The sequence below is a fragment of the Clavelina lepadiformis genome, chromosome 6 (assembly GCF_947623445.1).
Source record: "Clavelina lepadiformis chromosome 6, kaClaLepa1.1, whole genome shotgun sequence".
NCBI classification, from domain to species: Eukaryota; Metazoa; Chordata; class Ascidiacea; order Aplousobranchia; family Clavelinidae; genus Clavelina; species Clavelina lepadiformis.
The window spans coordinates 3,406,302-3,420,863 of NC_135245.1; the positions used below are offsets into that span (position 1 = coordinate 3,406,302).

At 40.1% G+C, this 14,562-nt stretch overlaps 2 protein-coding genes across 5 annotated transcripts in view; one reads left to right on the plus strand and one right to left on the minus strand.

Moving 5' to 3' along the window:
- Positions 1-14,562, minus strand: part of LOC143462976 (septin-7-like) — a 131,832-nt gene that overhangs the window by 77,252 nt on the left and 40,018 nt on the right. The window lies entirely within an intron of this gene.
- Positions 625-14,004, plus strand: LOC143462939 (uncharacterized). Of its 3 annotated transcripts, none has more exons than XM_076961254.1 (32): positions 625-1,783; positions 1,854-2,031; positions 2,266-2,424; positions 2,590-2,716; positions 2,893-2,974; positions 3,557-3,749; positions 4,881-5,014; positions 5,221-5,403; positions 5,581-5,755; positions 5,864-5,967; positions 6,038-6,195; positions 6,355-6,505; positions 6,775-6,986; positions 7,335-7,577; positions 7,837-8,002; positions 8,223-8,338; positions 8,632-8,775; positions 8,853-8,929; positions 9,139-9,269; positions 9,392-9,497; positions 9,692-9,818; positions 9,987-10,174; positions 10,254-10,334; positions 10,421-10,484; positions 10,742-10,879; positions 10,947-11,106; positions 11,415-11,596; positions 11,773-11,825; positions 11,966-12,142; positions 12,418-12,453; positions 12,964-13,298; positions 13,405-14,004. In XM_076961254.1, the coding sequence occupies exons 1-32, from the start codon at positions 695-697 to the stop codon at positions 13,540-13,542; spliced, it is 5,607 nt and encodes a 1,868-aa protein (XP_076817369.1). In that variant the 5' UTR covers positions 625-694; the 3' UTR covers positions 13,543-14,004. The 3 variants fall into 3 exon arrangements, with proteins under 3 accessions (XP_076817369.1, XP_076817370.1, XP_076817371.1); XM_076961255.1 differs by having other exon boundaries at positions 10,950-11,106; XM_076961256.1 differs by lacking the exon at positions 12,418-12,453.

Below are 14,562 nucleotides of genomic sequence, written 5' to 3' on the forward strand. Positions count from 1 at the left end.
ATAATCTGTGTGATAATCTTACTTAAAGAATATTAGTGTAATGTTGCAGGGCGTCTTAGACTTTTCTGTAAACAACAACTTCCTCTTCAGTAATGGAAAACCTGTGTTGCGCTTCACTGAAAATTTTGCAGTGCTTTGTTTAGAATGAAGTGATGCCAGGCCTAGACTTGTTAAGCTTTCTTACAGCTGTCATTAACTTCTTAACCTAGGTTATGTATTTTTTGCAAAGTCAAGGAGCTCATTTTTATCGTTGTTATTTAGAGTTGCTAACTTGCTATCAATAAACTATAATGCTGGACTGACTAGTTGCTGTAAGAATGGCCTCTCATAAAACGGTTGTTGGATGCCAACCTAACGACTATAGAAAAAAAATTCAAAAGAGGATTGAAATATTTTTGCAAAAATTTGATCAGAATAGAAAATGCACCACAAAGGAAAATTGGTACCATGCATTACTACCCTATAGACCCCATCTTTCCATGCAATATTGGCATAATTCTTTATCATTTTGATTTAATTGTGGATAACTTTGATCGTATTCCTACATTGAATTCATTGCACCTGAGTCGTTCTTCTGGTGTTTCTCTTGTTTTTTAAGTTAAAAGTGTTTATTTTTTGTTACAGAATCGGGTAAAATGATTCAGCTTAATTTGTTTTAATTCGTAACAAGTAAGCCTGCACCATCAGATAATAAATGGCGGGGAAAGCAAAAGTTAGCATCTCCTCTCCACCGAGGAACGACGAGATGTCAGAAGTTCGTCGAAGAGCTCAGCAAGCTTCTCAGTTTTATCACGACGTCGGTTTGTCGAATGGTGATCTGCCCCGTGGCAGGAGGACCAGTGCATCCAGGAGAGACGATTTAAAACGACACTCAGGAAGTCCCGAAAAAAAGTTTGATGGGGTATCAGCATTTCATCCGGTGCAAACAGCATGGTCACAGCCATCAACACCTGTGTTTCCAACGCCGGGCAAGTTTGAAGAAAGTTGGATGAAACCTCCGTCGGCTACTGTGGATTTACAAGAAAATGCACGAAAAGCATACAAAAGTTCGCAGAAAAAAGAGATTATTGAACCAAAAGTAGAACAAAAATCATCAAAACTACGTTCAAAATCGTCATCTCAGGCTGCTAATGACACATACTATCCTAATCACCAGACTTCAGCCATGCCCAGTGACACTGTTCAGGTTTCAGAGTTGACAACCGATCTCGATAAGCCGTATTTGTATGAGGTTCAGGAATCTACTAAAGAGTATTACCATACCTTACCCCGGAATATGGACAGGGCAAGTAGGTTGCCTCTGGACAGCAGAATGAATGAACAAAGCAATGGAGTGACTGCCTGTGATGTTGAGAGACAAAAGAGTCATTTGTATCAAACAAAAATCTACACAGACGTGACGAAGAAACAAGAACCTGTGTCCTTCACCATCTCGTACACTTTACCTGCAACAAAACCAAAAGATGCCTCATGTGACAAACACGAAGTTGAACAAAAGCAAAACAAATCGCCAGTGAGAATTCCAAACGAACGTCAAAGATCAAACAGCGATGTCAACGGTGAAATTCGAATACCGACATTTTCGAAAAGTATTGAAACTACTGAAAAATCATCAAAACTCTATGTATCTGCAAATCTATTTGGTAGTTCATCTTCTCTTGATGAATTAGGCAGTTCAAAGCTGGACCACGTAGATGGGCTTCCTGTCATAGATTACCACAGAAATAAACAGGGTTCGCATACGCGCAGTTTATCACCAAGCGCAAAACATGCTGCCAAAAAGGTAAAGTTTGTTGCTTTTCTACTCACTTAGCCAGAACATAATTAAAATATTATTAAATGCATTTTTGCAGAGTCAGACGAGTGAAATTTCTCCGAGCCCATCAAACAGTGCTGGACCTAGTCCGAAGCCAACACGTAGGAACAAGGATAAAAATCGGTCAAAGTCTGACGTCCCAGATCATAAAACAATCATTCGAAACCTGGAAAGGGAAAAGGAACGGGAACAGAGGATGATTTTATACCAGAGTGGTAAGCAAAAGCTTGAAGATCTTCATCAATTTAATACCATCTTCCTGCATATGAGCAAAGGGGTTGCAAAACTCTGGTTTATCATTTTATCAACATCATCAGTTTACTAAATTTCAATAAAATGGCTTTGTATTTGTAAAACTTTGTATTTTGTAAATTATGCCGTTCTACAAACCACAATTGCATTTTCAGTTCAGCAGAGCGCTTCTTGGCATAACAACATATCTTTTGCAGACTTATCATTTGATCAAGATAGAAAACGTCGCCATAACTTTGCTCATTACGATTGGCAGTCGATGACATTTTCGTTCAAAGATGTTCTAGTTGCTGTGGAGACACTAAAAAGGAAAAACCCTACCCCTTCAGGAGCCAGCCAAGCTGCAGCTTTGGCAGGTTAAAATAGAATTTTTTGACACAATTCGTTTTTGCATATCATGCAAATAATGACCTATTTATAATACACATAAGGCTAAAGATGCTCAGTACAGATGTACACGCCAGAGCTGTATTTAATGCTTTTCTATCAGCTGGAGTGAATTTAATCATCTTTTCATTCAGCTGCAGCAAGCTTTAATAGCTTGGCAAGTCAAGGTTCAAGTATGAATGGCAGTCAAGAAGATGTTTCAATGTATTTAGGAGATGATGAAGGTCTCGAAAACAACAAATTCAATGATGTTGTCGCAAGGTCAGTTTGAATCAGTTGCTCATTTCACTTAAAACGTTGTGCTATGAAGAAGTGTTATATTTTTGTGTCACTATGCTTACAAATACTTATGTGAAGTAAATGTGACTGTTAAATGGAGTTTGTAAACATTGCAGCGCTAGTAAAGTTTTTTTTAAAAAGTCTTTATTGTTGCGTAGTTGCCCTTATTTCCGTAACGAGATTGGCGGTGAGCAGGATCGTGTGATTTCTATATCGGCTTCATCTGGTCTTTCAGTTCAGGTAAACAAAATTTTAATGTCTGCGCAAAAGTTCCGTTGTACCGGTAACTTTTCCATTTTAGGCCCACCCACATATATTTGCTAATATAAATAACATGATAGTCCTGTTGTATGGGGAAAATGCTTTGATATACCTTTGTTGATCCCAAACTGTTGATAAAAAACAAATATTAGTAGAATATTAGTTATTAGTAGACAAGACTTGAAGTACAGTGACACCTAAAGCCTGGTACGTTCAACTAATTAGAATTTCTACTAAGTTTTATGAGTTGTATCATCGTAGGCAACAGCTAGGATTTATGACATTACGCTTCCTATGTGCTGTATTTGTGTTCAATCTTATTGTATTTTCACCTACTTCCTGTAGACGCTACATTGACAATAATGTATTCCCGGCTTTTGTAAAACCTTTCATTAACAAAGCTTTACTCAACCTTTTTTTGCCGTTAAAAATTTCTATAAAATTTTCACAGCTTAGCAGCATAATACAACCAACCCATAGTTTAAGATATTCACTGTACTGTAAAACAATAGGTGCACTGTAACAAAGAAGTCTCTATTACCTTAATGCTTTCTTGATCAGGTTGGCAGCGAAGGCTCAACTACTACAAAGGCGATGAGTGTACTGACCAACCACACTTACCTTGCCATTGTGGAGGGAGGCTCTTCGGAGAGGCTCTTGCCTCCTGGTTCTCCACCTAGTGGAAGCGTTAGCTTCGGGATAGAGCAAGTTGATGCCGGGGCAGAATATTATCGGACTCATTTCTTTGATAAAGGTTCGAGAAAGATTTATTGAAATTTAAATGGTTTTTAAGACAAGCCCCAATACCGCTTTTTTAGTATTTGCGGTGTTTTATGCTGCAGTGTATCCTCACTTGGGGGAAAGTCTAAAAAAGTTTTTAAGAAATTTTTAAGCTTGGAAACCCGTATTCACCTTTTATAATACAAGATTCCATTTTTACAACATTTGTCTTATAATTTAAATCACAAAATCCAAATTTTGAATATTAGAGATCCTCATTTTTTTATTTATATATATATAGATTTTGCTAAATTGAGGAAACAGTTTAAAGGAAAACTGGAATTTTGTAGAAAAAGGTTGAATTTTGAGAATTTTTCCAAGTTTGTGAGCAAAGTAAAGCAAATTTTTAGGTCCTCACAAAATTTTCCTAATCAAAAATAAAGTATAAATTTGTCACTAAAATTTGCATTTATCAGTTATCCTGTACTACCATCGTCCTAAACGGTTCATAATTGCAAACTTGTATTATAATTGTTTATGAAAGAAATAAAACTTGAATTGAATGATTATTTAATTAGATAAGCCAGCTTTTGTTCTGATTTTCATATGCCAATCGCGTAGTAAATCCATGATTTTACATTTAGGACAGGAAGTGTTTGAATACAGAGTTCCTTATTGTTTTCTGCATGACCAATCAATGAACCGCCTTACTTTGTATAACGCGCATTGTTACTAAGCCATAGCAGTTTCCGATTGCCTTAACAGCTACATATTATGCTGCTTTGGCGTCACTCTCATTTTGCTTTAATGGTCGTACCTTTTCCTTCTGAATATCAGATCGCTGCAGTTGCCCTACAGCGCACAATATTTCTCCTGGTAGAAAATTAGCTGACTGGAATGAATGCGCGTCCCTGTTCAATTTTTAATGAAGACAAGGTTGCCGGGCGTGCCAGCTGTAACTCTTACGTTATTTCTTTGCGTTTTTGGCTGAATAATGTAATTCGTGTCCCCAGTCATGTCAACTAAGCAATAACAACATAACAGTGGCAGCAGTTACAAGCCGTGGCGTTCCTATCTATCTCGCTTCACGGCAGAACATACGCAATTGTCTGTTGTGGCTCATTGAGACCCTCCTTTTCTAAGCTCTCACTAAATTACCATCCAGACCATCAGAACTTCTTTGGGATCGATGACAAGTATGGTCCAGTCGTGATCAGCTTAAGACGAGAGAAAGTGGAAGATAATAGCGGTTCAGGCGGTGGGGTCTATCAATACAGGGTCATTGTACGGACTTGCGAGGTATTTTCTACTTTTATGAAATAGTTCGTTTATATGTTTGGAGAATTTGGAACAACTGTTAAGAAAATGGCCATTAGAATTGGCTGTACTGCTCTCAGTGGTACACATGCTACAGCTGTTTTATAACGTACATACACCTTTAGCCGAACCACACAACACATGGTAGGACTGAATTTTATTGTTTCCTTTCGTGTGTTTCCGCGTAGTTATGTACATTGCGTGGCTCTATCCTGGAAGATGTTATTCCATCACGTCACGCCTCGAACAAGGGTTTGCCTGCTAAAGACGTCCTGGAATACGTTTGCCCCGAAATCGACTTGGCCTGTCTCAAGCAGGCAGTTGCTGCTCCAAAGGTCCACGAACAAATCATGAAAGTTGATGAACAAAATGTAAGTAATACATTTGGCGAAGAAGCTTACTGGACCCCAGCATATTCTGGCCGCTATTTCACTGCTATAAGCATCTGAAACAAAACATTAAATAACTACTGGTATTTAAAGTGAGCAACAGCGCGTCGTATTACGCGCGGACTGCTTCATAAAAACTCTAATTTTTAACAAACGTAGGTTCAGAAGTGTTGTAAGATCGGGATAATATACTGCCGAGCTGGCCAAGTAACAGAAGAGGACATGTATAACAATGAGCATGGCAGCGCAGCCCTGGAAGAGTTTCTTCAACTCCTGGGCCAGAAAGTGAAACTGAACGGTTTTGACGACTTCAGAGGAGGACTCGATGTCAAAAGTAAGTCGCCTTAGATCGTTGATGACTTAGGTGCAAAGACTCGTATTTAAATTTACCTATTAAATTTTTTCCTGTTATTTTTTTGTATTAACCGTTGCTGTTTTTTAGCTGATTCTACCGGAACTGAGTCAGTGTTCACGACTTACGGCGGCTACAAGATAATGTTCCATGTTTCAACCCTTCTTCCTTTTACGCCAAACAACAAACAACAGGCTAGTTTAGACTCCACTGAACAAATGAACGATTTTTTTGCAAAACTAAAACCCCAATTTTTTTCTGCAGCTGCTACGAAAACGCCACATTGGCAACGATATTTTGACAATCGTCTTCCAAGAACCTGGTTCTGAGCCTTTCACGCCCAAGTACATGCGCTCGCACTTTCAACATGTCTTTATCGTAGTTAGAGCTGTCAACCCTTGCACAAACGACACTTGTTACAGGTAACTGCTCCTTCTTGTAAATTGTAAATTAACAACCGCGTATTACTCTGTTCCAAAGCTGGAGTGTAGCCCCTACAATGAATGGTGACAGTTAAGGGTAAGACAATGCGTAGGGTTAAGTAGGACGCTCCCGTTCAATTTTCCTGTTTTCGTTTGCAGAGTTGCGCTTACCCGATCACGTCACATTCCTCGGTTCGGCCCCCCTATCCCGCAAAGATCCATGTTTCCAAAGTCGTCGACTTTCAGAGAATTTTTGCTAACTAAGATCGTAAATGGTGAAAATATGGCGCATAAATGTGGGAAATTTAAGGTAAATGTTTGTTGCCAAACTATTTTAACTACGAGTCTTGGTTTTCCTCACAGCTGTTATAGACGCTGGGCGGATTTAAAAGCTTTTTATTTCAAATGTTATTTGATGTTTTCTTATCACCCAGTCATTTTGACAACATTACTTAATAACGAAAAGGAACTGTTGTTACGTCTCTACCTAATCCCACTTGCGCGTTAGTCAAACCTGACAAATACCTAACACACACCACATTACACTATCGGTTAATGACGGATTTCTGAATAACACAGACTCTGGCGATAAACACCAGGGAACAATATCTGCGCGATCTGGCGATGAATAACTCGACTCAGTACGGCCTGGAAGGGAGGAAGGAATTCACCAGGTTCTCGATCACGTCGAAAAGAGTCAAGGATAATAAAGAGAAACAAAAGCTGAAATCCATGCCCGAGATCAACAGTCGTGGCGCCCTCACGTGGCAAGTTTCCGTGGATGATTACAGGTAAAAAGACAGCGATGCGTTTGGTATGATGTGAGTGACACCTCTAAGTTTTCGTAGCTTTAATTTACCGATCCGTTATATGAAGAATTGTAGTTCTTGGTCGGTAAACTGCAATACAGTTAACTTGTACCTTTGAAGCTGGTCGTTGCCTGGGAATATGGTGAAAACAATTCGCTTAATGCCCGAAGACATATAAAGGCGCAGTATTGCAGACAAAGTTAAAAATATGCATTAGGCGTGCTAACAGTTATCCACAGTGTACGGAAATGTCGTAGCACTTAATATGCACTTTGCGGTACTTATAATTTCACTGCCGCTTGCCGAATGACATCCTTATTTTCCTCTCAGTCGCACCGAGGCGGTTCCTTGTATAATGGGAATGAGCGACTGTGTTCTTTCCATTGTCGAGATCACGACCAAACAACCCATCTTCAGTATCCCATGCCAGGCTATACTGGGCTGGACAGTGCCTTCGCCCAACACCGAGCAATTGAGATGCCATCGGCGGGATTTGCACGTCTACTACGGGCGCGGAGAGAAAATGTCGGTCCATACCAACGATGTCGACTCGAGAGATGAAATCGTGCTTAGGTAAGAACGTGCTCACCTTTAGCACAGAAAATCTTAACGCATGCACCAAACTCAACTAAATCACTTTCTTGATCGATGCATTTTAGTATTTTAGGGTTCAGTTACGGTTCTTTCTACTAAGTGCTACCAGTTAGCGTACACTTAAAAGCGAAAGAATTCTTCGTCACATAACTGCTATGCATAATAAATAATTCCATTAATATTTCAACCATATTTTCCTTGATGTCAGCGCAACGAACGGAAAGCATTCTTGTTTCAGGCTTGAACGATTTACAAAAGGCTCAGAAACGATCTACAGGCCGCTAAGACGAAACGTGCGAGGCGAACTCGGCTTTCATGTCAACTACGAAGGCGTTGTAACCGATGTGGAATGGGAAAGTTGTGCAGCAGCGGACGGGCTGAGACAGAGCTCGCGACTGGTCGAGGTAGGTTGGTAATGATAAAGCATTGGACCAACGCTCACTTCAGTCGGTACTGTTTGGTAAGCTGCATGTGACGTCACTGTCAAATATACCAGCGTAAAATTTTTAGGCTCTTCTTTCCGTATAAAATAGCTTAAAAATTAAGGGTTGCTTTTAAACATTTTTTTCCATACCCATTGTTTTAAAATAATTACATGTTTAATTCCGTACGTTGTTACGTCAGATTTGCAAGGTTGCCGTGGCGACAATGACGCATGAAGAGATCCTTGACCTTCTTCGGACGTCAGATCGCGTCACCGTCGTCATCATTCCTCCGTACGACGACGGGACTCCAAGGAAGTAAGTTGGCATCTCGCCGGCATTTTTGCTCGATCTTGGAAAGCAGATTTTAAGCCTTGACCGTGTTTTAAGCATTCCTTTCTTTCAAGTTTTTCTCTCTAGTTGTTGTATGAATACCAACTGGCTTGAGTTATACAATGTTTATTCTGTAGCATGATATGGCTAAAAGGGCATCGTTTAGCAATTTACTTGCTAAAATTAGATTAGTTCTTTGTACAGCACCAATAGAATAGGTGTAATATTGCCTCGAAATGCAGAAACGTATTGTTTCGAAACTAATTCTTATGTTGCAGATGTAGCATGGAGCTTTATCACCTTTACCCCGTACTGGACATAAGAAAGATTCCCGAAACGGTCCCAATGGAATCGCCCCATGAAAGGAGTCGCAGTGAACCCGTGCAGGGGCTGGTGCTAAGCGGAAAGATACCCTACACAAGGTACTCTCCCTAACTCGGACCCAAGTTACAATTCTTGATATGATTTGTGTTTAGTTTTGTTTTTTCTTTACTTACAGACGCGTCAGCGAGGACATTCGCAACATGCACAGCCCAAAGCATAAGTATGACGCTCCAGTTGAAATGGCTCAGACTGGTAAACATGCTCCGCCGTTTGCTTGCTCTATGCTATCATATAAGATATTATTTCATTAAAACTTTTTAAATTTTAACTTTATTTTTAAAGCTTTTTATTTTTTTAGCTTCAATTTTTATATTTTTTAGCTTCAATTTTTATATTTTTCTAGCTTCAATTTTCATATTTTTTGCACCAAAACCACAACTTAAGCTTTTTTTGTGTTACAGACTCAAACCGCGACGCCTCGTCCAATACACGAGTCCACGCAAATGGCGACACCAGGACCACCCTCCTGGCCACTGCGTCCAAACTGGCCATGGTTGGCACTACGTCTGGCTATCGTCCCAAAGACAGAAAGGTGAAACTTGCCTTTAGAAATGTGCAGCACGTACCCACAGTAATCTTCGTTAATCCAATCTTAAGCACACGTACATTTTTTTATTATGGCAGTAAGTTACACAATTTTATCGTTTGCTGTAGATTGACAGCCAAGTTCATTCAAGCGCCTCCAACACACTTTCAAGCACTAAGTCAGGCTCCAGCAATTACAGCGGCCGCAGCGGAGCGGACGTTGACTGGCCTGAAAGTAAGTTATTTAACTGAAGGAAGTTAATACAAGCGTGGTCGATCTGTACGTACACGTGCTACACCGCTGGGTACTAACCTCTACTCAGCAAGTTGATCTCAAATTTATGAACACGAGTACAACTCGAGTGTGAGCGAAGTTTACTTTTTTACTTGAGTTCGTTTTTGGCCTAAGGGTAAAATTGTCGTTCATAGGTAACCTGGACGAAGCCCTGGTGCGTTCGACGCATAGTTTATCGTCGGACAGTGGCCTGAATAGCAACAACAATTCATCTTATTCCAGCACCTTAAGTAGAGGATCCACGAACACTCCGACCTCTTGGTATATGCTTATTACGTAATTATTGTATATTATTATGTAATAGATGTTTATGCTGAATGAATGAAGGTGTTTTTGTACTAAGAGTCATCTCTAAGTTTCAATTTTAAATGCAGCAGTTGCCTTTCATCACATCCTTGTTCATAAAAGTTATGTAATATGTCTATATAGTCGCACCCCGTCTAATCGGTCAACCCTACAAGACGACAGTCGGGGATCGAAGTACGAAGTACTCCATTATAACCAGAATAACAACAGTGCAGTGCTAATGGCGCACGACCCCACGTCTAGAAACAAAAGACCTCGAAATGAGTCCTCAATTAAAGGGGTGAACTGGAACGCCAACAAATTACCTCAAGGTTAGTAGTATTCCGTCTGTATTCTTGGCCGTACCGAAACGAAGTAGTACCTGACAATGTTTTTATTGTGACGTCATAGACCTTGAACAATCCTGCACGGTGGACTGCACACTGAAGTCAGAGATAAACAAGTCTCTTCGGGGCTTTCCACCAGGAAATGGTCAGTAGCTGTAGAAATATTTTTCGAACTTAGCATACTCAGTACTCATACAGCTTCCCATTTCAGACACGTCACTTTGTTTACAGATACCCACAAGAAATCCTCTCTGACGCAAAGCCCGATCGCGATGACGTCACCCGCACAGAACAAGTACGTAGGGCGGTTTTCCCTGATTTAAGTTTCAGGCTTTTTTTGTTCACTTTGATGCAATGCGTTACCGTAACGGATTAGAAACCCGTCTGGAAACTTCCAGTCGCTGTACTGGACCCTATTTTAGTTTTTAGAGTTGTTGTAGTTTAAAAAACATTAATACACGGAATCTATGCGGAACAATGCGCTTAGCAATAAGCTAGAACAATGAAAGGTTGTCTGTTATATTCGTTTGGAAACAACACAATTTTACACAGGAAATCTGAATCGGTTCTGCACACTCCAATTAAATGGAGGGTACCACCCGGCCTTGTGACGAGGTCGGAGACGAAAAAGGGGAATTCACCGAAACCGACACTTCAGATCACCGTGAGCAGTCCTAGCGCCAGCAGAAGGTAAATTTTGATTTCAACTCATCATTTACAGTCAATGGAACCCTAATTAGTTGACGTTTTTATTTAGAAGGGTGGCTGATGTCTTCGCCAGTGGCACAAAGAAGAAAGGGGGTTTTCTGGGTCGTTTATCACCGGGAAATCCCCAATCAGTCCCTACCACCCCGTCAACCAATGACGTGCAGAATTCCCTTATAAGGCTTTTGACATCTGAAAGTCCAAACAAACACGTGAGGGCTGGCCAACTTTTGCGAAAATATTTGAAAACTACGATTTTCGTGTTTTGCTGCTGAATATACAACAAAAATAACGGGAATCGAGTGAATAATTTGAATTGCCTGGTTAAACACAGTAAAATGTAGTCGTCCTGACGTTGGTGCAATTGTGTTCACAAATAAATCGCCTGTTTTATTCACGCCGACTTTTTTTGAAGCGTTTGTACCAATAATTCTGATTAATTTTGCAGCAAGGCTTAATTCACCTTATTGTAGTGGTCGTCGTTATACGTCTCTTAAATATTTATTTTTGTCGTTGGCAGCATTCCAAAAAGCAAACTTCACCCACTCGAAGGTCCCCGGTGCGGTCTTGTAGTTATCGGACCTCACCCAAGTTTAAAACTTCTCCACCGAAGCCTCCTCCCAAGTCGCAACCCATCCTCCACCGAGCCCTCTCCGACGAGAGTCTGTGTGGAGCTCGTGCTGATGACGTCAGATTGGCCAGGTGGGTTTTCTGTGTTAGGTTTCGGGGTTAAAAGAAAGTGAACCCATACTGGTTTTGGGTTTGTCTTTTTTAAATTTTTTTGATTTGGGCAACTAAATTCAGACAATACCCGAAATTTTAGTAATGTGTGCATTACGATCCAACATGATAACTCATTTGAATGTATATATTTCTAGGCAGGGCAGCGCTGAACTAATGAACCCAAGTTACGACTTTTACGGCCATAACCGTAAGTATTGCCGTAAAACTTACGTTATACAATTCTACTCATGCTCCTACTGCACACGTGAATCAACTCTAAGCCGCTTATTGGCCTTTTCATATATTGTGCATTACTACTAATTAACTTCACGATTATGCTTTATTCAGATGCTGGTTCCGTTGATTCGTTGGTGCCTTCTCCACTCAACCATAAGTATGGTAACAGCTACGGGAATTCCCCTGTAAGGGAAACGTCTCCAATACGAGCTGCTTCATCAATGCTTCCACTCCCGGACACTTCTGACTCTTGGGACCGGATTTTGGACGCTGCAAAGGCCGCCGAAGGTGAGACAATAGCTCGATTCAAACGAGGTGTTTTTAGCTGTTATTTTGTATGCCTTACCTTCCTGAAAATGCAGTTTGCATTTAAAACCACTACATTTTATTGCAGTTAGAAATGTTTAGTTTAGAGTAGACTGTGGTAGCGTAATAAGTATAACCAGGTTTTCAAATTGGCTAGAGTAGAGCATATAGCTTATAGTGGCCATTACTGGCTTTAGCATAGGACCTTTCCTCTATGCCGTTAGCATCGAGTTTAAGTAATCTTCCTTCTTTCAAAGCGTTTTGTAGCGATATGACCGAAGGAGACGACCAAGGTTTGACCATTTTGTTTGGTTTGCCACATGTAGAGCACGTCATGTGTTTGACAGTGTTTTATTACGTCATGACTCATGAGAATTGACACATTATTTGTGGTTGTCATCATTTTTAAACGATAACGATTTGTTTTTGTTTTTCTGTTGTGTTTCTAGTTATTTTATCATCACATTTGGGGCAATTTTGCAATTTCTTGTTATTTTAAGTCGTACTAACCGGCATGCTAACTAACCCGTGTTACTAACATCTTACTAACCACTGCTCGTAACTATGTAAATAGTTTTTAATTAATTATTGTTTTTTGAATTGGGTGGTGCGAAATAAGTTGGTCAACCAAATTTGACCACCGGTGGTATTTTTAAGTAAATTGGTGATAACTTTGCTAACAGATTACAAATTAAACGCATTAATTAATTAGTATATTACTCTTCACTACTATTATGTTTCACTTTATTCGTGGCCACGTAATAATACGAGAACGACCTTTTTAATATCTTTTTATTTCTTAGTTTTTGAGGCTGCCAGCATGAAGTCTGTTTCCATGGGAACCTTAACCGAACTTGGTGACATGACCCCTGACCTCCCGGGTTCACTGACCCACGGTAAACCCCGTGGCAAGCGGACAATGTCAGTAGAACATCTCTACGACCACGAATATCGTGGTAACCAGGGAGACCCTAGCAACCTGTTACGTAAACGACAACCCATCACTCCTTCTCATGACCCCTTGGCCCAACGCACACTGACGTCACAATCACTGTCTCTGACGTCACCGAGCGAATCGGAACTTCGTTTGGAGAAGATTGAGCGGGAGATGCGATTGCTGCAGGAGAAACTGAAGCGGGTAGGTCTGGTGTTCGAACCCCGGTGAAGCTGTAAAGCCTTTGTTAGCTTTGGCTGATTCCAACAAAACTCTGAGTCTTGAATGTTGAGATTATTCTCTTTTTTAGGAGCAAAACTCCAAGAAGGTCCTTGAGGATCAAGTGACGTCTTTAAGACGCGACAATCGACGTTTATTGCGTCACGTTCAAACCAAGCCGGAACCGGTCAACGGTTATAAGCGAAACAAACGAAAACCAAACACGTAGTTGTTTAATATGACATCAGTTGATGCATCATCGATCATGAGGTCACTGCCGAAGTTGTCTCGCGGTTCCAGGCGTCTTTTGTTCCTTTCGTTTTATTTTCGACGGTTTTGTGACTATTTCAGGATTTTTCTTTGAAAAACTGTGCTCTTGTCTCCACCAAGCGAAGCGCTTCAGTATTATTATAAGATTTCTATGGTGTCGCTTTTTTTTCGTTGATTTTAAATTTTATAATTTTTCCGTGCGTTTTTACGCCGTAGATCCAGCATCCTATCGAAATCATGCAGCATTCGATATCAACCAATCGAGCATTTGCCTTTTTCGTTTTAAATTCTACTCGCCTGTTTTTTCCCGCTTCATTTTTCGTTCTTTTTAACCCGTTCATTACTAGTTAAAACTGTATCCGTTTCCAGCGATAATGCAATAGGGTTTATCAACCTTTAATAAAACTTTCCTATAAAAGTACTTTACAGAAAACACAGTGCAACAACTTGTCGTAGCAAATGTTTTGCAGAAGCTGCATTTCACTTAAAGAAACACTGTGGTTTTCGTCCGGCTTATGCTAAACATATGCAGGTGGTTTAGAGTTATTCCAGTATCCCTCGAAAGGTTTTAATATTTCGACTCAGTAAATACCATGACCTAGCTTCAGGGCTAAAGTTAGTTAAATTTACGACAGTTTGACCTGATTGTGGTTAATTAAACAATACTGCAGTATTAATACATAGCCTACTAGTTCCAGTAGTAGGCCTATACCTCTGTTTACAATAGGGTAACTTAGCTGTTATAAAGTGTTTGCTAAGCTTTAGCGAAAAACGTAAATGTGTAGGAATTTTAGGAAACTAGTGGCACCAAAAATATGTTATTTTATCATCCCAAGGAAATACGCTGCTTTGTTCATTTTAATGCCTAAATATAACTTAACTATTACACTGGACAACAGCAAAATTATTCCTCAAATGAAAATAAACTGCCTAGACTAACTTTGGGACGCTGATTCCAAATCTGAAATCAGAATTGGTC